At 50.5% G+C, this 21,910-nt stretch overlaps 1 protein-coding gene across 2 annotated transcripts in view; it reads left to right on the top strand.

Annotated features, from left to right (window-relative positions):
- Window positions 1-21,910, top strand: part of LOC139533459 (xylosyl- and glucuronyltransferase LARGE1-like) — a 113,009-nt gene that overhangs the window by 36,198 nt on the left and 54,901 nt on the right. Inside the window, exon 2 of one of the 2 annotated variants that reach the window (XM_071331490.1) lies at window positions 19,628-19,827. In XM_071331490.1, coding sequence (XP_071187591.1) covers window positions 19,722-19,827 — 106 coding nt within the window. In that variant the 5' untranslated portion in view covers window positions 19,628-19,721. Of the gene's footprint in view, window positions 1-19,623; window positions 19,828-21,910 lie in introns of both variants that reach the window. The other variant, XM_071331489.1, reaches the window with a different exon arrangement.

Raw genomic sequence — 21,910 nt, 5'->3', positions numbered from 1 at the left:
TATCCTGCTACCAGGTTAGTTTCCTACACAGAGCCTTCGCTATCCTACTACCAGGTTAGTTTCCTACACAGAGCCTTCACTATCCTGCTACCAGGTTAGTTTCCTACACAGGGCCTTCGCCATCCTGCTACCAGGTTAGTTTCCTACACAGAGCCTTCGCTATCCTGCTACCAGGTTAGTTTTCTACACAGAGCCTTCGCTATCCTACTACCAGGTTAGTTTCCTACACAGAGCCTTCTCTATCCTGCTACCAGGTTAGTTTCCTACACAGAGCCTTCGCTATCCTGCTACCAGGTTAGTTTCCTACACAGGGCCTTCGCTATCCTGCTACCAGGTTAGTTTCCTACACAGAGCCTTCTCTATCCTGCTACCAGGTTAGTTTCCTACACAGAGCCTTCGCTATCCTGCTACCAGGTTAGTTTCCTACACAGAGCCTTCACTATCCTGCTACCAGGTTAGTTTCCTACACAGAGCCTTCTCTATCCTACTACCAGGTTAGTTTCCTACACAGAGCCTTCGCTATCCTGCTACCAGGTTAGTTTCCTACACAGAGCCTTCTCTATCCTACTACCAGGTTAGTTTCCTACACAGAGCCTTCGCTATCCTGCTACCAGGTTAGTTTCCTACACAGAGCCTTCACTATCCTGCTACCAGGTTAGTTTCCTACACAGAGCCTTCACTATCCTGCTACCAGGTTAGTTTCCTACACAGGGCCTTCTCTATCCTGCTACCAGGTTAGTTTTCTACACAGAGCCTTCGCTCTCCTACTACCAGGTTAGTTTCCTACACAGAGCCTTCGCTATCCTACTACCAGGTTAGTTTCCTACACAGAGCCTTCTCTATCCTGCTACCAGGTTAGTTTCCTACACAGAGCCTTCGCTATCCTGCTACCAGGTTAGTTTCCTACACAGAGCCTTCGCTATCCTACTACCAGGTTAGTTTCCTACACAGAGCCTTCGCTATCCTACTACCAGGTTAGTTTCCTACACAGAGCCTTCACTATCCTGCTACCAGGTTAGTTTTCTACACAGAGCCTTCGCTATCCTACTACCAGGTTAGTTTCCTACACAGGGCCTTCACTATCCTACTACCAGGTTAGTTTTCTACACAGAGCCTTCGCTATCCTACTACCAGGTTCGTTTCCTACACAGGGCCTTCGCTATCCTGCTACCAGGTTAGTTTCCTACACAGGGCCTTCGCTATCCTGCTACCAGGTTAGTTTCCTACACAGAGCCTTCGCTATCCTGCTACCAGGTTAGTTTCCTACACAGAGCCTTCGCTATCCTGCTACCAGGTTAGTTTCCTACACAGAGCCTTCGCTCTCCTACTACCAGGTTAGTTTCCTACACAGAGCCTTCGCTATCCTGCTACCAGGTTAGTTTCCTACACAGGGCCTTCTCTATCCTGCTACCAGGTTAGTTTCCTACACAGAGCCTTCGCTATCCTGCTACCAGGTTAGTTTCCTACACAGAGCCTTCGCTATCCTGCTACCAGGTTAGTTTCCTACACAGGGCCTTCTCTCTCCTACTACCAGGTTAGTTTCCTACACAGGGCCTTCTCTATCCTGCTACCAGGTTAGTTTCCTACACAGAGCCTTCGCTATCCTGCTACCAGGTTAGTTTCCTACACAGAGCCTTCGCTATCCTACTACCAGGTTCGTTTCCTGAAGTCTGAGTCAGTCAGTCTAACAGTCTGTTGTCATGGGGAATGGTCATGACGTCTGAGTCAGTCTAACAGTCTGTTGTCATGGGGAATGGCCATGAAGTCTGAGTCAGTCTGTCTAACAGTCTGTTGTCATGGGGAATGGTCATGACGTCTGAGTCAGTCTGTCTGACAGTCTGTTGTCATGGGGAATGGCCATGAAGTCTGAGTCAGTCTGTTGTCATGGTGAATGGCCATGAAGTCTGAGTCAGTCTGTCTGACAGTCTGTTGTCATGGGGAATGGCCATGAAGTCTGATTCAGTCTAATAGTCTGTTGTCATGGGGAATGGTCATGACGTCTGAGTCAGTCTGTCTGACAGTCTGTTGTCATGGTGAATGGCCATGAAGTCTGAGTCAGTCTGTTGTCATGGTGAATGGCCATGAAGTCTGAGTCAGTCTGTTGTCATGGTGAATGGCCATGAAGTCTGAGTCCGTCTTCCTGAAACTCTTTGACAGGACCAAATGTTGACATCACCAGGAGCTGAGTAATGATCTGTGTCACTGAGGACTTCAGGAATCATTTCTTCCAGTCGGATCGTTGTTCACCAGGACCTATTTAACACGTCATAAAGGCCACTGGTGTGTCGTGAAAAGAGAGAAACTGGAACCTTTTAGACAGAAGATCGCCGTCTATCAGTTGTCCACTTCGTCAGACAGATGAGATTGGGGTTGTCACTATCCAGGATGTTACAGGAGAAGGTAATGCTGAGCATTAATCCATCAGCATGAATTCATCTGTTACAGCAGCAATGTTCCAGCATCTAGTGGAAAGCCTTCCCAGAAGAGTGGAGGCTGTTACAGCAGCAATGTTCCAACATCTAGTGGAAAGCCTTCCCAGAAGAGTGGAGGCTGTTATAGCAGCAATGTTCCAACATCTAGTGGAAAGCCTTCCCAGAAGAGTGGAGGCTGTTATAGCAGCAATGTTCCAACATCTAGTGGAAAGCCTTCCCAGAAGAGTGGAGGCTGTTGTAGCAACAATGTTCCAACATCTAGTGGAAGGCCTTCCCAGAAGAGTGGAGGCTGTTATAGCAACAATGTTCCAACATCTAGTGGAAAGCCTTCCCAGAAGAGTGGAGGCTGTTATAGCAGCAATGTTCCAACATCTAGTGGAAAGCCTTCCCAGAAGAGTGGAGGCTGTTATAGCAGCAATGATCCAACATCTAGTGGAAAGCCTTCCCAGAAGAGTGGAGGCTGTTATAACAGCAATGTTCCTACATCTAGTGGGAAGCCTTCCCAGAAGAGTGGAGGCTGTTATAGCAGCAATGTTCCATCATCTAGTGGAAAGCCTTCCCAGAAGAGTGGAGGCTGTTATAGCAGCAATGTTCCAACATCTAGTGGAAAGCCTTCCCAGAAGAGTGGAGGCTGTTATAGCAGCAATGTTCCAACATCTAGTGGAAAGCCTTCCCTGAAGAGTGGAGGCCGTTATAGCAGCAATGTTCCAACATCTAGTGGAAAGCCTTCCCAGAAGAGTGGAGGCTGTTATAGCAGCAATGATCCAACATCTAGTGGAAAGCCTTCCCAGAAGAGTGGAGGCTGTTATAACAGCAATGTTCCTACATCTAGTGGGAAGCCTTCCCAGAAGAGTGGAGGCTGTTATAGCAGCAATGTTCCATCATCTAGTGGAAAGCCTTCCCAGAAGAGTGGAGGCTGTTATAGCAGCAATGTTCCAACATCTAGTGGAAAGCCTTCCCAGAAGAGTGGAGGCTGTTATAGCAGCAATGTTCCAACATCTAGTGGAAAGCCTTCCCTGAAGAGTGGAGGCTGTTACAGCAGCAATGTTCCAACATCTAGTGGAAAGCCTTCCCTGAAGAGTGGAGGCTGTTACAGCAGCAATGTTCCAACATCTAGTGGAAAGCCTTCCCTGAAGAGTGGAGGCTGTTACAGCAGCAATGTTCCAACATCTAGTGGAAAGCCTTCCCTGAAGAGTGGAGGCTGTTACAGCAGCAATGTTCCAACATCTAGTGGAAAGCCTTCCCTGAAGAGTGGAGGCTGTTACAGCAGCAATGTTCCAACATCTAGTGGAAAGCCTTCCCAGAAGAGTGGAGGCTGTTACAGCAGCAATGTTCCAACATCTAGTGGAAAGCCTTCCCAGAAGAGTGGAGGCTGTTATAGCAGCAATGTTCCAACATCTAGTGGAAAGCCTTCCCAGAAGAGTGGAGGCTGTTATAGCAGCAATGTTCCAACATCTAGTGGAAAGCCTTCCCAGAAGAGTGGAGGCTGTTATAGCAGCAATGTTCCAACATCTAGTGGAAAGCCTTCCCTGAAGAGTGGAGGCTGTTACAGCAGTAAAGAGGGAACCAACTCCATATTAATGCCCATGATTTTAGAATGAGATGTTCAAGGAGCAGGTGTCCGCTTTTGGTGATGTAGTGTATCTCGTACTGACAGATTTCCCCTTCAGCTCTTGCTCGCTCTCCCTCTCCCTCGCTCTCGCTTTCTCCCCCTCTCTCACTTTCTCCCCCTCTCTCTCGCTCGCTCTCCCTCGCTCTCGCTTTCTCTCCCCCTCTCTCGCTTTCTCTCCCCCTCTCTCGCTTTCTCCCCCTCTCTCTCACTTTCTCCCCCTCTCTCTCGCTTTCTCTCCCCCTCTCTCGCTTTCTCTCCCCCTCTCTCGCTTTCTCTCCCCCTCTCTCGCTTTCTCTCCCTCGCTCTCGCTTTCTCCCCCTCTCTCGCTTTCTCTCCCTCGCTCTCGCTTTCTCCCCCTCTCTCACTTTCTCCCCCTCTCTCTCGCTCGCTCTCCCTCGCTCTCGCTTTCTCTCCCCCTCTCTCGCTTTCTCTCCCCCTCTCTCGCTTTCTCCCCCTCTCTCTCACTTTCTCCCCCTCTCTCTCGCTTTCTCTCCCCCTCTCTCGCTTTCTCTCCCCCTCTCTCGCTTTCTCTCCCCCTCTCTCGCTTTCTCTCCCTCGCTCTCGCTTTCTCCCCCTCTCTCGCTTTCTCTCCCTCGCTCTCGCTTTCTCCCCCTCTCTCACTTTCTCCCCCTCTCTCTCACTTTCTCCCCCTCTCTCTCTCGCTTTCTCTCCCTCACTCTCGCTTTCTCCCCCTCTCGCTTTCTCTCCCCCTCTCTCGCTTTCTCTCCCCCTCTAGCTTTCTCTCCCCCGCTTTCTCTCCCCTCTCTCTCACTTTCTCCCCCTCTCTCTCGCTTTCTCCCCCTCTCTCACTTTCTCCCCCTCTCTCGCTTTCTCTCCCTCGCTCTCGCTTTCTCCCCCCCTCTCTCGCTTTCTCTCCCCCTCTCTCTCTCGCTTTCTCCCCCTCTCTCTCGCTTTCTCCCCCTCTCTCGCTTTCTCTCCCCCCTCTCGCTTTCTCTCCCCCTCTCTCACTTTCTCTCCCTCGCTCTCTCTCCCTCGCTCTCGCTTTCTCCCCCTCTCTCTCACTTTCTCCCCCCCTCTCACTTTCTCTCACTCGCTCTCGCTTTCTCCCCCTCTCACTTTCTCTCCCTCGCTCTCGCTTTCTCCCCCTCTCGCTTTCTCTCCCCCTCTCGCTTTCTCTCCCCCTCTCTCTTTCTCTCCCCCTCTCGCTTTCTCTCCCCCTCTCTCTTTCTCTCCCCCTCTCTCACTTTCTCTCCCTCGCTCTCTCTCCCTCGCTCTCGCTTTCTCTCCTTCTCTCTCGCTTTCTCCCCTCTCTCTCACTTTCTCCCCCCTCTCTCACTTTCTCCCCCCCCTCTCGCTTTCTCCCCCCCTCTCTCGCTTTCTCTCCCCCTCTCGCTTTCTCTCCCCCTCTCTCACTTTCTCTCCCTCGCTCTCTCTCCCTCGCTCTCGCTTTCTCTCCCTCGCTCTCGCTTTCTCTCCCTCTCTCTCGCTTTCTCTCCCTCGCTCTCCCGTTCTCTCCCTCTCTCGCTTTCTCCCCCTCTCTCTCGCTTTCTCCCCCTCTCTCTCGCTTTCTCCCCCTCTCTCTCGCTTTCTCCCCCTCTCTCTCGCTTTCTCCCCCTCTCTCTCACTTTCTCCCCCTCTCTCTCGCTTTCTCTCCCTCGCTCTCGCTTTCTCCCCCTCTCGCTTTCTCTCCCCTCTCCCCCTCTCTCGCTTTCTCTCCCTCACTCTCGCTTTCTCCCCCTCTCTCTCTCGCTTTCTCTCCCTCTCTCTCGCTTTCTCTCCCTCGCTCTCCCGTTCTCTCTCTCGCTCTCCCATTCTCTCCCTCGCTCTCCCATTCTCTCCCTCGCTCTCCCGTTCTCTCCCCCTCTCTCTCTCGCTTTCTCTCCCGTTCTCTCTCTCGCTTTCTCTCCCGTTCTCTCCCTCGCTCTCCCGTTCTCTCCATCGCTCTCCCGTTCTCTCCATCGCTCTCCCGTTCTCTCCATCGCTCTCCCGTTCTCTCCATCGCTCTCCCGTTCTCTCCATCGCTCTCCCGTTCTCTCCCTCGCTCTCCCGTTCTCTCCCTCGCTCTCCCGTTCTCTCCCTCGCTCTCCCGTTCTCTCCCTCGCTCTCCCGTTCTCTCCCTCGCTCTCCCGTTCTCTCCCTCGCTCTCCCGTTCTCTCCCTCGCTCTCCCGTTCTCTCCCTCGCTCTCCCGTTCTCTCCCTCGCTCTCCCGTTCTCTCCCTCGCTCTCCCGTTCTCTCCCTCTCTCGCTTTCTCCCCCTCTCTCTCGCTTTCTCCCCCTCTCTCTCGCTTTCTCCCCCTCTCTCTCGCTTTCTCCCCAGTACCCTGGGTACTTCATTGACTACTGTTTTCTGTATGAAAAACCCCCCAAATAAATAGAAACAGTGTTGTGACCATTTGGGTTTGAAGCAGAATCTTCACCATAAGTCTGTTATCCTGTTGAGCTGAAGTCTAGGGGGTTCACTGTGTTATCCTGTTGAGCTGAAGTCTAGGGGGTTCACTGTGTTATCCTGTTGAGCTGAAGTCTAGGGGGTTCACTGTGTTATCCTGTTGAGCTGAAGTCTAGGGGGTTCACTGTGTTATCCTGTTGAGCTGAAGTCTAGGGGGTTCACTGTGTTAACCTGTTGAGCTGAAGTCTAGGGGGTTCACTGTGTTAACCTGTTGAGCTGAAGTCTAGGGGGTTCACTGTGTTATCCTGTTGAGCTGAAGTCTAGGGGGTTCACTGTGTTATCCTGTTGAGCTGAAGTCTAGGGGGTTCACTGTGTTATCCTGTTGAGCTGAAGTCTAGGGGGTTCACTGTGTTATCCTGTTGAGCTGAAGTCTAGGGGGTTCACTGTGTTATCCTGTTGAGCTGAAGTCTAGGGGGTTCACTGTGTTAACCTGTTGAGCTGAAGTCTAGGGGGTTCACTGTGTTATCCTGTTGAGCTGAAGTCTAGGGGGTTCACTGTGTTATCCTGTTGAGCTGAAGTCTAGGGGTTCACTGTGTTATCCTGTTGAGCTGAAGTCTAGGGGGTTCACTGTGTTATCCTGTTGAGCTGAAGTCTAGGGGGTTCACTGTGTTATCCTGTTGAGCTGAAGTCTAGGGGGTTCACTGTGTTATCCTGTTGAGCTGAAGTCTAGGGGTTCACTGTGTTATCCTGTTGAGCTGAAGTCTAGGGGGTTCACTGTGTTATCCTGTTGAGCTGAAGTCTAGGGGGTTCACTGTGTTAACCTGTTGAGCTGAAGTCTAGGGGGTTCACTGTGTTATCCTGTTGAGCTGAAGTCTAGGGGGTTCACTGTGTTATCCTGTTGAGCTGAAGTCTAGGGGCTTCACTGTGTTATCCTGTTGAGCTGAAGTCTAGGGGGTTCACTGTGTTATCCTGTTGAGCTGAAGTCTAGGGGCTTCACTGTGTTATCCTGTTGAGCTGAAGTCTAGGGGGTTCACTGTGTTATCCTGTTGAGCTGAAGTCTAGGGGGTTCACTGTGTTATCCTGTTGAGCTGAAGTCTAGGGGGTTCACTGTGTTATCCTGTTGAGCTGAAGTCTAGGGGGTTCACTGTGTTATCCTGTTGAGCTGAAGTCTAGGGGGTTCACTGTGTTATCCTGTTGAGCTGAAGTCTAGGGGGTTCACTGTGTTATCCTGTTGAGCTGAAGTCTAGGGGGTTCACTGTGTTATCCTGTTGAGCTGAAGTCTAGGGGGTTCACTGTGTTATCCTGTTGAGCTGAAGTCTAGGGGTTCACTGTGTTATCCTGTTGAGCTGAAGTCTAGGGGGTTCACTGTGTTAGCTCTGTTACCAGAATGCCTTGGTGATGTATTCTTTGAGCAGCCAAAATCACTTACTCTCCAATATAATCCTGGTTCCTTCTCACCTCTGTCTCTCCAGTGTGTCCTGGTTCCTTCTTACCTCTGTCTCTTCAGTGTGTCCTGGTTCCTTCTCATCTCTGTCTCTTCAGTGTGTCCTGGTTCCTTCTCACCTCTGTCTCTTCAGTGTGTCCTGTTTCCTTCTCACCTCTGTCTCTTCAGTGTGTCCTGGTTCCTTCTCACCTCTGTCTCTTCAGTGTGTCCTGGTTCCTTCTCACCTCTGTCTCTTCAGTGTGTCCTGGTTCCTTCTCACCTCTGTCTCTTCAGTGGTTCCTGGTTCCTTCTTACCTCTGTCTCTTCAGTGTGTCCTGGTTCCTTCTCACCTCTGTCTCTTCAGTGTGTCCTGGTTCCTTCTCACCTCTGTCTCTTCAGTGTGTCCTGGTTCCTTCTCACCTCTGTCTCTTCAGTGTGTCCTGGTTCCTTCTCACCTCTGTCTCTTCAGTGTGTCCTGGTTCCTTCTCACCTCTGTCTCTTCAGTGTGTCCTGGTTCCTTCTCACCTCTGTCTCTTCAGTGTGTCCTGGTTCCTTCTCACCTCTGTCTCTTCAGTGTGTCCTGGTTCCTTCTCACCTCTGTCTCTTCAGTGTGTCCTGGTTCCTTCTCACCTCTGTCTCTTCAGTGTGTCCTGGTTCCTTCTCACCTCTGTCTCTTCAGTGTGTCCTGGTTCCTTCTCACCTCTGTCTCTTCAGTGTGTCCTGTTTCCTTCTCACCTCTGTCACTTCAGTGTATCCTGGTTCCTTCTCACCTCTGTCTCTTCAGTTGTTCCTGGTTTCTTCTCACCTCTGTCTCTTCAGTGTGTCCTGGTTCCTTCTCACCTCTGTCTCTTCAGTGTGTCCTGGTTCCTTCTCACCTCGGTCTCTTCAGTGTGTCCTGGTTCCTTCTCACCTCGGTCTCTTCAGTGTGTCCTGGTTCCTTCTCACCTCGGTCTCTTCAGTGTGTCCTGGTTCCTTCTCACCTCTGTCTCTTCAGTGTGTCCTGGTTCCTTCTCACCTCTGTCTCTTCAGTGTGTCCTGGTTCCTTCTCACCTCTGTCTCTTCAGTGTGTCCTGGTTCCTTCTCACCTCTGTCTCTTCAGTGTGTCCTGGTTCCTTCTCACCTCTGTCTCTTCAGTGTGTCCTGGTTCCTTCTCACCTCTGTCTCTTCAGTGTGTCCTGGTGACAGAAGATGCCCACTCAGCTAATCACCTTAGTGTGTTAATGTGACCATACGGTGCCGGAGGGGGGGCAGGGCTTTATAGGAGGGGGCTTTATAGGAGGGGGGGCTTTATGGGAGGGGGGAGGGGCTTTATGGGAGGGGGGAGGGGCTTTAAGGCAGGGGGAGGGGGCTTTGAGGGAGAGAGGGGGCTTTAAGGCAGGGGGAGGGGGCTTTAAGGCAGGGGGAGGGGGCTTTGAGGGAGAGAGGGGGCTTTAAGGCAGGGGGAGGGGGCTTTAAGGCAGGGGGAGGGGGCTTTAAGGGAGGGAGAGAGGGGGCTTTAAGGGAGGGGGAGAGGGGGCTTTAAGGGAGGGAGAGAGGGGGCTTTAAGGGAGGGAGAGAGGGGGCTTTAAGGGAGGGGGGGCTTTAAGGCAGGGGGAGGGGGCTTTAAGGCAGGGGGAGGGGGCTTTAAGGCAGGGGGAGGGGGCTTTGAGGGAGGGAGGGGGCTTTGAGGGAGGGAGGGGGCTTTAATTCTGCAGGCAGATCTCCAACCTGAGCCAGGCCTGTCTGTCTGTATGCATGTCTGTCTGTCTGTCTGTCTGCTCTATAGTGCAGACAGAGCAGCTACTGAGAGGAGGGACAAAACATCGTTCATTTAATCTGAACAAAACTATAAACGCAGCAGGCAACCATTTCAAAGACGTTACTGAGTTACAGTTCAAAGAAGGAAATCAGTCAACTGTAATGAATTCATTAGGACCTAATCTGTGGATGTCACATGACTGGGCCGGGGTGCAGCCATAGGTGGGCACGGGAAGTCATAGGCCAATCAGAATGAGTTTTTTTTTCCCACAAAAGGGCTTTATTACAGACAGAAATCAGCTTGTTGTGCGTGTGGAACATTTTCCGGGATAATTTATTTCATCTCATGAAAATGGGACCAACACTTTACATGTTGTGATTATATTTTAGTTCAGATTTATCATTCAGCAGATGTTTTTTATCCAGAGTGACTTACAGTAGTGATGACAAACATTTTAATACTTTTCCATTCATCCATCCATTCATCCATCATCCATCCATCATCCATCCATCATCCATCCATCATCCATCCATCATCCATCATCCATCCATCATCCATCCATCATCCATCCATCATCCATCCATCATCCATCCATCATCCATCCATCATCCATCCATCATCCATCCATCATCCATCCATCCATCCATCATCCATCCATCATCCATCCATCATCCATCATCCATCCATCATCCATCCATCATCCATCCATCATCCATCCATCATCCATCCATCATCTATCCATCATCCATCCATTCATCCATCCATCATCCATCTCTCTTCCTGTCATCCTTTCTTTTATGATTATTTTACAGGATACGTCCCAAATGGAGCCCTGTTCCCTATATAGTACACTACTTTAGACCAGAGCCCTATTCCCTATTATAGTATACTACTTTAGACCAGAGCCCTATTCCCTATATAGTACACTACTTTAGACCAGAGCCCTATTCCCTATATAGTGCACTACTTTAGACCAGAGCCCTATTCCCTATATAGTACACTACTTTAGACCAGGGCCCTATTCCCTATATAGTGCACTAATTTAGACCAGAACCCTATTCCCTATATAGTGCACTACTATAGACCAGAGCCCTATTCCCTATATAGTGCATTACTTTAGACCAGAGCCCTATTCCCTATATAGTGCATTACTTTAGACCAGAGCCCTATTCCCTATATAGTGCACTATAAAGGGAATGGGATGCCGTTTGGAACACGGGACATTGTCTTCTGTGATGAATTTACAGTCTTCCTGTTCTGCTCTCCTCCTGCGTTCAGATTGATGGTTTTTGTTGTTCAGAGAGAATTCATTATAGTCTCTTGTTTATTTTACGTTTCAATCCCCCTGCCGAGGCCAGTGTGTCCATCTGCTCCATAAAGCCCCATTTATGAAGTGAAGGGGCCATTTTCCTTTTGCTTCATCAGTTCTCATAAATAACAGATCATCATTATGGAAGAACCAGCTGGAGGGGACTTATCTCTCACTGCCGCTGGACACGGGGTGCGTCTCAAATTACATCCTATTACCTGTATAGTGCACTACTATGACCAGGGCCCTATTCCCTATATAGTGTAGTGGTCTGTGTCAGGTCTGTGTCGGGTCTGTGTCAGGTCTGTGTCCGGTCTGTGTCGGGTCTGTGTCGGGTCTGTGTCGGGTCTGTGTCAGGTCTGTGTCGGGTCTGTGTCGGGTCTGTGTCGGGTCTGTGTCCGGTCTGTGTCGGGTCTGTGTCAGGTCTGTGTCGGGTCTGTGTCAGGTCTGTGTCGGGTCTGTGTCAGGTCTGTGTCAGGTCTGTGTCAGGTCTGTGTCAGGTCTGTGTCAGGTCTGTGTCAGGTCTGTGTCAGGTCTGTGTCAGGTCTGTGTCAGGTCTGTGTCGGGTCTGTGTCGGGTCTGTGTCAGGTCTGTGTCGGGTCTGTGTCGGGTCTGTGTCAGGTCTGTGTCAGGTCTGTGTCGGGTCTGTGTCGGGTCTGTGTCAGGTCTGTGTCCGGTCTGTGTCGGGTCTGTGTCGGGTCTGTGCCGACAGGGGAGTGCCTTCAGCCAGCTAGGGAGAGACAGACAGCTAGGGAGAGACAGACAGCTAGGGAGAGACAGACAGCTAGGGAGAGAGAGAGACAGCTAGGGAGAGAGAGAGAGAGACAGCTAGGGAGAGAGAGAGAGAGACAGCTAGGGAGAGAGAGAGAGAGACAGCTAGGGAGAGAGAGAGAGAGACAGCTAGGGAGAGAGAGAGAGACAGCTAGGGAGAGAGAGAGAGAGACAGCTAGGGAGAGAGAGAAAGAGACAGCTAGGGAGAGAGAGAGAGAGACAGCTAGGGAGAGAGAGAGAGAGACAGCTAGGGAGAGAGAGAGAGAGACAGCTAGGGAGAGAGAGAGAGAGACAGCTAGGGAGAGAGAGAGAGAGACAGCTAGGGAGAGAGAGAGAGAGACAGCTAGGGAGAGAGAGAGAGAGACAGCTAGGGAGAGAGAGAGACAGCTAGGGAGAGAGAGAGAGAGACAGCTAGGGAGAGAGAGAGAGACAGCTAGGGAGAGAGAGAGAGAGACAGCTAGGGAGAGAGAGAAAGAGACAGCTAGGGAGAGAGAGAGAGAGACAGCTAGGGAGAGAGAGAGAGAGACAGCTAGGGAGAGAGAGAGAGAGACAGCTAGGGAGAGAGAGAGAGAGACAGCTAGGGAGAGAGAGAGAGAGACAGCTAGGGAGAGAGAGAGACAGCTAGGGAGAGAGAGACAGCTAGGGAGAGAGAGACAGCTAGGGAGAGAGAGACAGCTAGGGAGAGAGAGACAGCTAGGGAGAGAGAGACAGACAGACAGCTAGGGAGAGAGAGAGAGACAGACAGCTAGGGAGAGAGAGAGAGAGACAGCTATGTAGAGAGAGACAGCTAGGGAGAGAGAGAGACAGCTAGGGAGAGAGAGAGAGAGACAGCTAGGGAGAGAGAGAGAGAGACAGCTAGGGAGAGAGAGAGAGAGACAGCTAGGGAGAGAGAGAGAGAGACAGCTAGGGAGAGAGAGAAAGAGACAGCTAGGGAGAGAGAGAGAGAGACAGCTAGGGAGAGAGAGAGAGAGACAGCTAGGGAGAGAGAGAGAGAGACAGCTAGGGAGAGAGAGAGAGAGACAGCTAGGGAGAGAGAGAGAGAGACAGCTAGGGAGAGAGAGAGAGAGACAGCTAGGGAGAGAGAGAGAGAGACAGCTAGGGAGAGAGAGAGAGAGACAGCTAGGGAGAGAGAGAGACAGCTAGGGAGAGAGAGACAGCTAGGGAGAGAGAGACAGCTAGGGAGAGAGAGACAGCTAGGGAGAGAGAGACAGACAGACAGCTAGGGAGAGAGAGAGAGACAGACAGCTAGGGAGAGAGAGAGAGAGACAGCTAGGTAGAGAGAGACAGCTAGGGAGAGAGAGAGACAGCTAGGTATGCTAGCTGTGAGACAGCCAGGAATAAACAGCTTGGGGACCCACAGGGGCCAGGGAGTCCCTCTGGTCCAGCTGTGGGAGTGGGTGTGATCCAACCACTCTCCCTCCTCCCTGTCATGTTTCCCAGACACAGCTGGGTGCAAAGGTCACCTCCACAAAACGAATGTTATGCTCACCAGAACAGACAATATTTGGGCTTCCCACCGTACCCTAAACCTACAGTTGAAGTCAGAAGTCTACATACACTTATGTTGGAGTTATTAAAACTTGTTTTTCAACCACTCCACACATTTCTTGTTAACAAACTATAGTTTTGGCAAGTCGGTTAGGACATCTACTTTGTGCATGACACAAGTCATTTTTCCAACAATTGTTTACAGACAGATTATTTCACGTATAATTCACTGTATCACAATTCCAGTGGGTCAGAAGTTTACATACACTAAGTTGACTGTGCCTTTAAACAGCTTGGAAAATTCCAGAAAATGATGTCATGGCTTTAGAAGCTTCTGATTGGTTAATTGACATCATTTGAGTCATTTGGAGGTGTACCTGTGGATGTATTTCAAGGCCGACCTTCAAACTCTTTGCTTGACATCACGGGAAAATCAAAAGAAATCAGCCAAGACCTCAGAAAAAAATTTGTAGACCACCACAAGTCTCGTTCATCCTTGGGAGCAATTTCCAAACGCCTGAAGGCACCACGTTCATCTGTACAAACAATAGTACACAAGTATAAACACCATGGGACCACACAGCCGTCATACTGCTCACGAAGGAGACGCGTTCTGTCTCCTAGAGATAAATGTACTTTGGTGCAAAAAGTGCAAATCAATCCCAGATCAACAGCAAAGGACCTTGTGAAGATGCTGGAGGAAACAGGTACAAAAGTATCTATATCCACAGTAAAACTAGTCCTATATCGACATAACCTGAAAGGCCGCTCAGCAAGGAAGAAGCCACTGCTCCAAAACCACCATAAAAAGCCAGACTACGGTTTCCAACAGCACATGGTGACAAAGTTGTACTTTTTGGAGAAATATCCTCTGGTCTGATGAAAAAAAATAGAGCTGTTTGGCCATAATGACCATCGTTATGTTTGGGAGGAAAAAGGGGGAGGCTTGCAAGCCAAAGAACACCATCCCAACCGTGAAGCACGGGGGTGGCAGCATCATGTTGTGGGGGTGCTTTGCTGCAGGAGGGACTGGTGCACTTCACAAAATGGATGGCATCATGAGGTAAGAAAACTATGTGGATATATTGAAGCAACATCTCAAGACATCAGTCAGGAAGTTAAATATTGGTCACAAATGGGTCTTCCAAATGGACAATGACCCCAAGCATACTTCCAAAGTCGTGGCAAAATGGCTTAAGGACAACAAAGTCAAGGTATTGGAGTGGCCATCACAAAGCCCTGACCTCAATCCTATAGAAAATGTGTGGGCAGAACTGAAAAAGCGTGTGCAAGCAAGGAGGCCTACAAACCTGACTCCATTACACCAGCTCTGTCAGGAGGAATGGGCCAAAATTCCCCCAAATTATTGTGGGAAGCTTGTGGAAGGCTACCCGAAACGTTTGACCCAAGTTAAACAATTTAAAGGCAATGCTACCAAATACTAATTTAGTGTATGTAAACTTCTGACCCACTGGGAAAGTGATGAGAGAAATAAAAGCTGAAATAAATAATTCTCTCTACTATTATTCTGACATTTCACATTCTTAAAATAAAGTGGTGATCCTAACTGACCTAAAACAGGGAATTTGTACTAGGATTAAATGTCAGGAATTGTGAAAAACTGCGTTTTAAATGTATTTGGCTAAAGTGTATGTGTAACAGATGTATAATGTACTCTCCATGCGTTGTGTTTTCTCAAAATAAATCACTTCGGCCAGTGGTCCCAGTTGAGCGTAATTTATTTCTGTTGTTAAATGGGAAACAGCACGTTAGTTGTGCAGGACTTAACAGTGTTGATGGTTGTCGATGGCAAAATCCCTTGTATCACATTTTCCTACAGGGAAGACCTGACGTTTTCGATCTCCCCCTATCTGCAAGAAGGGGCCAATCACAACACACCTTATTGTCATCAGAGTTGAACTAACCAATAACAATGCTTGAACATTAAATACACATTTCTTTAGAGGCAAGTGGAAACATAACCAACCCTGTTACATATGTAAACGTCCGACTTCAACTGTATATGACAAACAGCGTTTGGGTTTCTCAAACTTGAACGTGTTTATGAATATTCATGAAGAGGGTTTTCCCACTTTTTACTAGAATGTTCCGCCTCAAATAGCACGAGAGGATTTAACCCATCTCAGATCGTTCTGAAATCATTTAGTTAGAAACAGATATTAGCTTTCCTGAAACATTGTATTGTTTTTAAGCTTGTTTTAACTCTGAGAAATTAAGCTAATTTATTGCACCTAAATTGGACATTTTCAATGTATAGGATTTATATCATATTTTATAAATATAGTACCCAACGTCTTTTTCTTAAACAAAGATTAAGATGTGAGGAGTTCAAATAAATGGTTAAAAGCGGACTGCCTCTGGATGGCCCCGTCGTTCTGCTGCCCCCGTCGTTCTGCTGCCCCGTCGTTCTGCTGCCCCCGTCGTTCTGCTGCCCCGTCGTTCTGCTGCCCCGTCGTTCTGCTGCCCCCGTCGTTCTGCTGCCCCGTCGTTCTGCGGCCCCCGTCGTTCTGCTGCCCCGTCGTTCTGCTGCCCCGTCGTTCTGCTGCCCCCGTCGTTCTGCTGCCCCGTCGTTCTGCTGCCCCGTCGTTCTGCTGCCCCGTCGTTCTGCTGCCCCCGTCGTTCTGCTGCCCCCGTCGTTCTCCTGCCCCGTCGTTCTGCTGCCCCCGTCGTTCTGCTGCCCCGTCGTTCTGCTGCCCCCGTCGTTCTGCTGCCCCGTCGTTCTGCTGCCCCCGTCGTTCTGCTGCCCCCGTCGTTCTGCTGCCCCGTCGTTCTGCTGCCCCCGTCGTTCTGCTGCCCCGTCGTTCTGCTGCCCCGTCGTTCTGCTGCCCCGTCGTTCTGCTGCCCCCGTCGTTCTGCTGCCCCCGTCGTTCTGCTGCCCCGTCGTTCTGCTGCCCCCGTCGTTCTGCTGCCCCCGTCGTTCTGCTGCCCCCGTCGTTCTGCTGCCCCCGTCGTTCTGCTGCCCCCGTCGTTCTGCTGCCCCCGTCGTTCTGCTGCCCCCGTCGTTCTGCTGCCCCGTCGTTCTGCTGCCCCCGTCGTTCTGCGGCCCCGTCGTTCTGCTGCCCCGTCGTTCTGCTGCCCCGTCGTTCTGCTGCCCCGTCGTTCTGCTGCCCCCGTCGTTCTGCTGCCCCGTCGTCCTGCTGCCCCGTCGTTCTGCTGCCCCGTCGTTCTGCTGCCCCAGACCGCTCCAACTGAACCCTGGTGGAGATTAAACATCGACTGGGGTCATGTGGCTCATCGGACAAATGTGTTTTGTAATGGAAAGAGGATTTATTATATCATAAATAGAGGCTTCGGCCTGCGCCACGTTACAGAGAGAATCAACTGACATACAGCGACTAAAGTGGAGTGGGTCATCTCTACCAGATGTGTGTGTGTGTGTGTGTGTGTGTGTGTGTGTGTGTGTGTGTGTGTGTGTGTGTGTGTGTGTGTGTGTGTGTGTGTGTGTGTGTGTGTGTGTGTGTGTGTGTGTGTGTGTGTGTGTGTGTGTGTGTGTGTGTGTGTGTGTGAGTGAGAGAGAACACATCTGTGAGTGTAATTCATTCAAATTGCTGAACTTTTTTCCCTGAATGTGTGATTCATATTTTGGTCTGACAGGAATTTGGGACACAACTTGGACACCTCTAGAGACTTTAACAGTATCTTCTCTGAAGTAGCTTCAATGTAAAACTTCCATTTGAAACAATCACCATAATTATGTATGCCTTTACCCACTATGAATTCTGATCTTCGGGGGAAAAGAATCATCATTGAAAATAAATGTTTATACCTCCTGTTATGATCTAACCTATCCTGTCTCTCCCCCCTCCTCTCACCTCTCTCCCCCTCCTCTCACCTCTCTCCCCCTCCTCTTCTCTCTCCCCTCTTCTTCTCTCTACCCTCCTCTTCTCTCTCCCCTCCTCTTCTCTCTACCCTCCTCTTCTCTCTCCCCTCCTCTTCTCTCTACCCTCCTCTCTTCTCTCTCCCCTCCTGTCCTCTCATCTCCTGTCCTCTCTCATCTCCTGTCCTCTCTCATCTCCTGTCCTCTCTCATCTCCTGTCCTCTCTCATCTCCTGTCCTCTCATCTCCTGTCCTCTCTCATCTCCTGTCCTCTCTCCTCTCCTGTCCTGTCCTGTCCTCTCTCATCTCCTGTCCTCTCTCCTCTCCTGTCCTCTCTCTTCTCCTGTCCTCTCTCATCTCCTGTCCTCTCACCTCTCCTATCCTCTCTCATCTCCTGTCCTCTCTCATCTCCTGTCCTCTCTCATCTCCTGTCCTCTCTCATCTCCTGTCCTCTCTCATCTCCTGTCCTCTCTCATCTCCTGTCCTCTCTCATCTCCTGTCCTCTCACCTCTCCTATCCTCTCTCATCTCCTGTCCTCTGTCATCTCCTGTCCTCTCTCATCTCCTGTCCTCTCTCATCTCCTGTCCTCTCTCATCTCCTGTCCTCTCACCTCTCCTGTCCTGTCCTCTCTCATCTCCTGTCCTCTCTCATCTCCTGTCCTCTCACCTCTCCTATCCTCTCTCATCTCCTGTCCTCTGTCATCTCCTGTCCTCTCTCCTCTCCTGTCCTCTCTCTTCTCCTGTCCTCTCTCTTCTCCTGTCCTCTCTCATCTCCTGTCCTCTCTCATCTCCTGTCCTCTCTCATCTCCTGTCCTCTCTCATCTCCTGTCCTCTCTCATCTCCTGTCCTCTCTCATCTCCTGTCCTCTCTCCTCTCCTGTCCTCTCTCATCTCCTGTCCTCTCTCATCTCCTGTCCTCTCTCATCTCCTGTCCTCTCTCATCTCCTGTCCTCTCTCCTCTCCTGTCCTCTCTCATCTCCTGTCCTCTCTCATCTCCTGTCCTCTCTCCTCTCCTGTCCTGTCCTCTCTCATCTCCTGTCCTCTCTCCTCTCCTGTCCTGTCCTCTCTCTTCTCCTGTCCTCTCTCATCTCCTGTCCTCTCACCTCTCCTATCCTCTCTCATCTCCTGTCCTCTCTCATCTCCTGTCCTCTCTCATCTCCTGTCCTCTCTCATCTCCTGTCCTCTCTCATCTCCTGTCCTCTCTCATCTCCTGTCCTCTCTCATCTCCTGTCCTCTCTCATCTCCTGTCCTCTCTCCTCTCCTGTCCTGTCCTCTCTCATCTCCTGTCCTCTCTCCTCTCCTGTCCTGTCCTCTCTCTTCTCCTGTCCTCTCTCATCTCCTGTCCTCTCACCTCTCCTATCCTCTCTCCCCTCCTGTCCTCTCATCTCCTGTCCTCTCTCTTCTCCTGTCCTCTCTCATCTCCTGTCCTCTCTCATCTCCTGTCCTCTCTCATCTCCTGTCCTCTTTCATCTCCTGTCCTATCATCTCCTGTCCTCTCTCATCTCCTGTCCTCTCTCATCTCCTGTCCTCTCTCTTCTCCTGTCCTCTCTCATCTCCTGTCCTCTCACCTCTCCTATCCTCTCTCATCTCCTGTCCTCTCTCATCTCCTGTCCTATCTCCTCTCCTGTCCTGTCCTCTCTCTTTTCCTGTCCTCTCTCTTCTCCTGTCCTCTCTCATCTCCTGTCCTCTCACCTCTCCTATCCTCTCTCATCTCCTGTCCTCTCTCATCTCCTGTCCTCTCTCATCTCCTGTCCTCTCTCATCTCCTGTCCTCTCTCCTATCCTGTCCTCTCTCCTCTCTCTTCTCCTGTCCTCTCTCATCTCCTGTCCTCTCTCATCTCCTGTCCTCTCTCATCTCCTGTTCTCTCTCATCTCCTGTCCTCTCTCATCTCCTGTCCTCTCTCCTCTCCTGTCCTGTCCTCTCTCTTCTCCTGTCCTCTCTCTTCTCCTGTCCTCTCTCATCTCCTGTCCTCTCACCTCTCCTATCCTCTCTCATCTCCTGTCCTCTCTCATCTCCTGTCCTCTCTCCTCTCCTGTCCTGTCCTCTCTCTTCTCCTGTCCTCTCTCATCTCCTGTCCTCTCTCATCTCCTGTCCTCTCTCATCTCCTGTTCTCTCTCATCTCCTGTCCTCTCTCATCTCCTGTCCTCTCTCATTTCCTGTCCTCTCTCCTCTCCTGTCCTGTCCTCTCTCTTCTCCTGTCCTCTCTCATCTCCTGTCCTCTCACCTCTCCTATCCTCTCTCTTCTCCTGTCCTCTCTCTTCTCCTGTCCTCTCTCTTCTCCTGTCCTCTCTCATCTCCTGTCCTCTCTCATCTCCTGTACTCTCTCATCTCCTGTCCTCTCTCCTCTCCTGTCCTGTCCTCTCTCTTCTCCTGTCCTCTCTCATCTCCTGTCCTCTCACCTCTCCTGTCCTCTCTCTTCTCCTGTCCTCTCTCTCATCTCCTGTCCTCTCTCTTCTCCTGTCCTCTCTCTTCTCCTGTCCTCTCTCATCTCCTATCCTCTCTCTTCTCCTGTCCTCTCTCATCTCCTATCCTCTCTCTTCTCCTGTCCTCTCTCTTCTCCTGTCCTCTCTCTTCTCCTGTCCTCTCTCTTCTCCTATCCTCTCTCTTCTCCTGTCCTCTCTCATCTCCTGTCCTCTCTCATCTCCTGTCCTCTCTCCTCTCCCCTCAGACAGTATCATGCCCCCACCTGGCCAACAGCTGCTACCCACATAGAGGTCAGACTTTAGAGGTTGCTCCGCCTCTCGTTCTGGGCCGTCGCCACAGAGGATGCTGGGAATGTGTCGCGGGCGCAGGAAGTTCCTCGCTGCCTCCCTCGCCCTGCTCTTCATCCCCGCACTCACCTGGCTGTACCTTTCCGCTGGCAACTTCCAAGGTAGGACCCAACTCTCCTGAACCACCTGGTGCAGTAACCTGGCGTCTCTCCTCTGAACAGGCCTCCCTCTCTATTCATGTCCAGTGGTGCACATTTTCAAAAGATTTCCCAAAATTGCCAGGTTTTCCAGAGATTCTGGGGAAACATGGGCAATTTTTGGGAATATTTCCAGTTGGTTGTCCTCTTGCTGCAGAATGTTTCCTGTCTGTCTCTCTTAAAGCACGCCACTAAACCCAGACTAGACTCCCAGAACCAGAAAACAGGACTATTTTTTGTCAGGTTCTGGTTTGACTTTGTATTGTATTGCATCGGTCGGTTTCCTCCAGTTTATTCATGTCAAGCCTTCCCTTTCATAGTACCCGGTCATATTCAGCCCACCACATTGTTCTCTATGTACAAACACAGTCCTATCTTTGTGATGGCCCGTCCCAACAGGGGCTTATGTTGAGAAATACCAAACGCTTGATATGCCACGCACCCAATGGTAGATCACACACTGTGATTGGAGGAAGCATGGTAGATCATACCCTGTGATTGGAGGAAGCATGGTAGATCACACACTGTGATTGGAGGAAGCATGGTAGATCACACACTGTGATTGGAGGAAGCATGGTAGATCATACTAACATCATGGCCAACAGTCAGCATGGTCAACCCCTCCATTATCTCAGCCAATCATGGCTAGCCAGGGAGGATCCTGTCTTTCTACTTGTCTAAACTAGACTTATCATCAAAACATGTGATTCATATTTACAGAACAAATTTGTCATTTAAGGCACATGAAAGTTTTAATTGTATTTTGAAAAAAATGGACTCTACTTTTGAAGTAGGAAGTAGCTTTTAGTCTGAGGACCCAGGCTACAGCAGTGCTAGGCTAGCACAGTAACTGTTCACCTCTTTTAGTCTGAGGACCCCAGGCTACAGCAGTGCTAGGCTAGCACAGTGACTGTTCCATCTCTTTTAGTCTGAGGACCCAGGCTACAGCAGTGCTAGGCTAGCACAGTGACTGTTCACCTCTTTTAGTCTGAGGACCCAGGCTACAGCAGTGCTAGGCTAGCACAGTGACTGTTCACCTCTTTTAGTCTGAGGACCCAGGCTACAGCAGTGCTAGGCTAGCACAGTGACTGTTCACCTCTTTTAGTCTGAGGACCCCAGGCTACAGCAGTGCTAGGCTAGCACAGTGACTGTTCCATCTCTTTTAGTCTGAGGACCCCAGGCTACAGCAGTGCTAGGCTAGCACAGTGACTGTTCCATCTCTTTTAGTCTGAGGACCCAGGCTACAGCAGTGCTAGGCTAGCACAGTGACCATCTCTTTTAGTCTGAGGACCCAGGCTACAGCAGTGCTAGGCTAGCACAGTGACCATCTCTTTTAGTCTGAGGACCCAGGCTACAGCAGTGCTAGGCTAGCACAGTGACTGTTCCATCTCTTTTAGTCTGAGGACCCAGGCTACAGCAGTGCTAGGCTAGCACAGTGACTGTTCCATCTCTTTTAGTCTGAGGACCCAGGCTACAGCAGTGCTAGGCTAGCACAGTGACCATCTCTTTTAGTCTGAGGACCCAGGCTACAGCAGTGCTAGGCTAGCACAGTGACTGTTCCATCTCTTTTAGTCTGAGGACCCAGGCTACAGCAGTGCTAGGCTAGCACAGTGACCATCTCTTTTAGTCTGAGGACCCAGGCTACCTTCTCTTTTTTAAACAGTTGCAGGCGACTCAGTGTTGTGTGTGTTTTGTTAAAGGGTTCCAGAATGTTGCTGTATCCTCTGCTATCCCCCCCTGGCCTTGGTGTGATTTGTACTCTAGCCAAAGGGGAGGTACAGCTACCAGCTCCCTCTTTTAATGAAATGTCACCGTTTTTTGTTTTCGGCTCAGATTTATATCCCCCTGGTCTTCGTTTGGGGTATGGAGGCACGGACAGGAGACATACGCCGGGAGAGGAGACACACACACACACACACACACACACACACACACACACACACACACACACACACACACACACACACACACACACACACACACACACACACACTCTACCCCCTCTCAGAGCCCCTGAGCCCCTTCTGAAGTCTATCTTATCCAGGCT

This window comes from Salvelinus alpinus, chromosome 11 (assembly GCF_045679555.1).
Source record: "Salvelinus alpinus chromosome 11, SLU_Salpinus.1, whole genome shotgun sequence".
NCBI classification, from domain to species: Eukaryota; Metazoa; Chordata; class Actinopteri; order Salmoniformes; family Salmonidae; genus Salvelinus; species Salvelinus alpinus.
The sequence above is the reverse complement of the archived record's forward strand: the minus strand, read 5'-3'. Positions and strand labels throughout refer to the sequence as shown.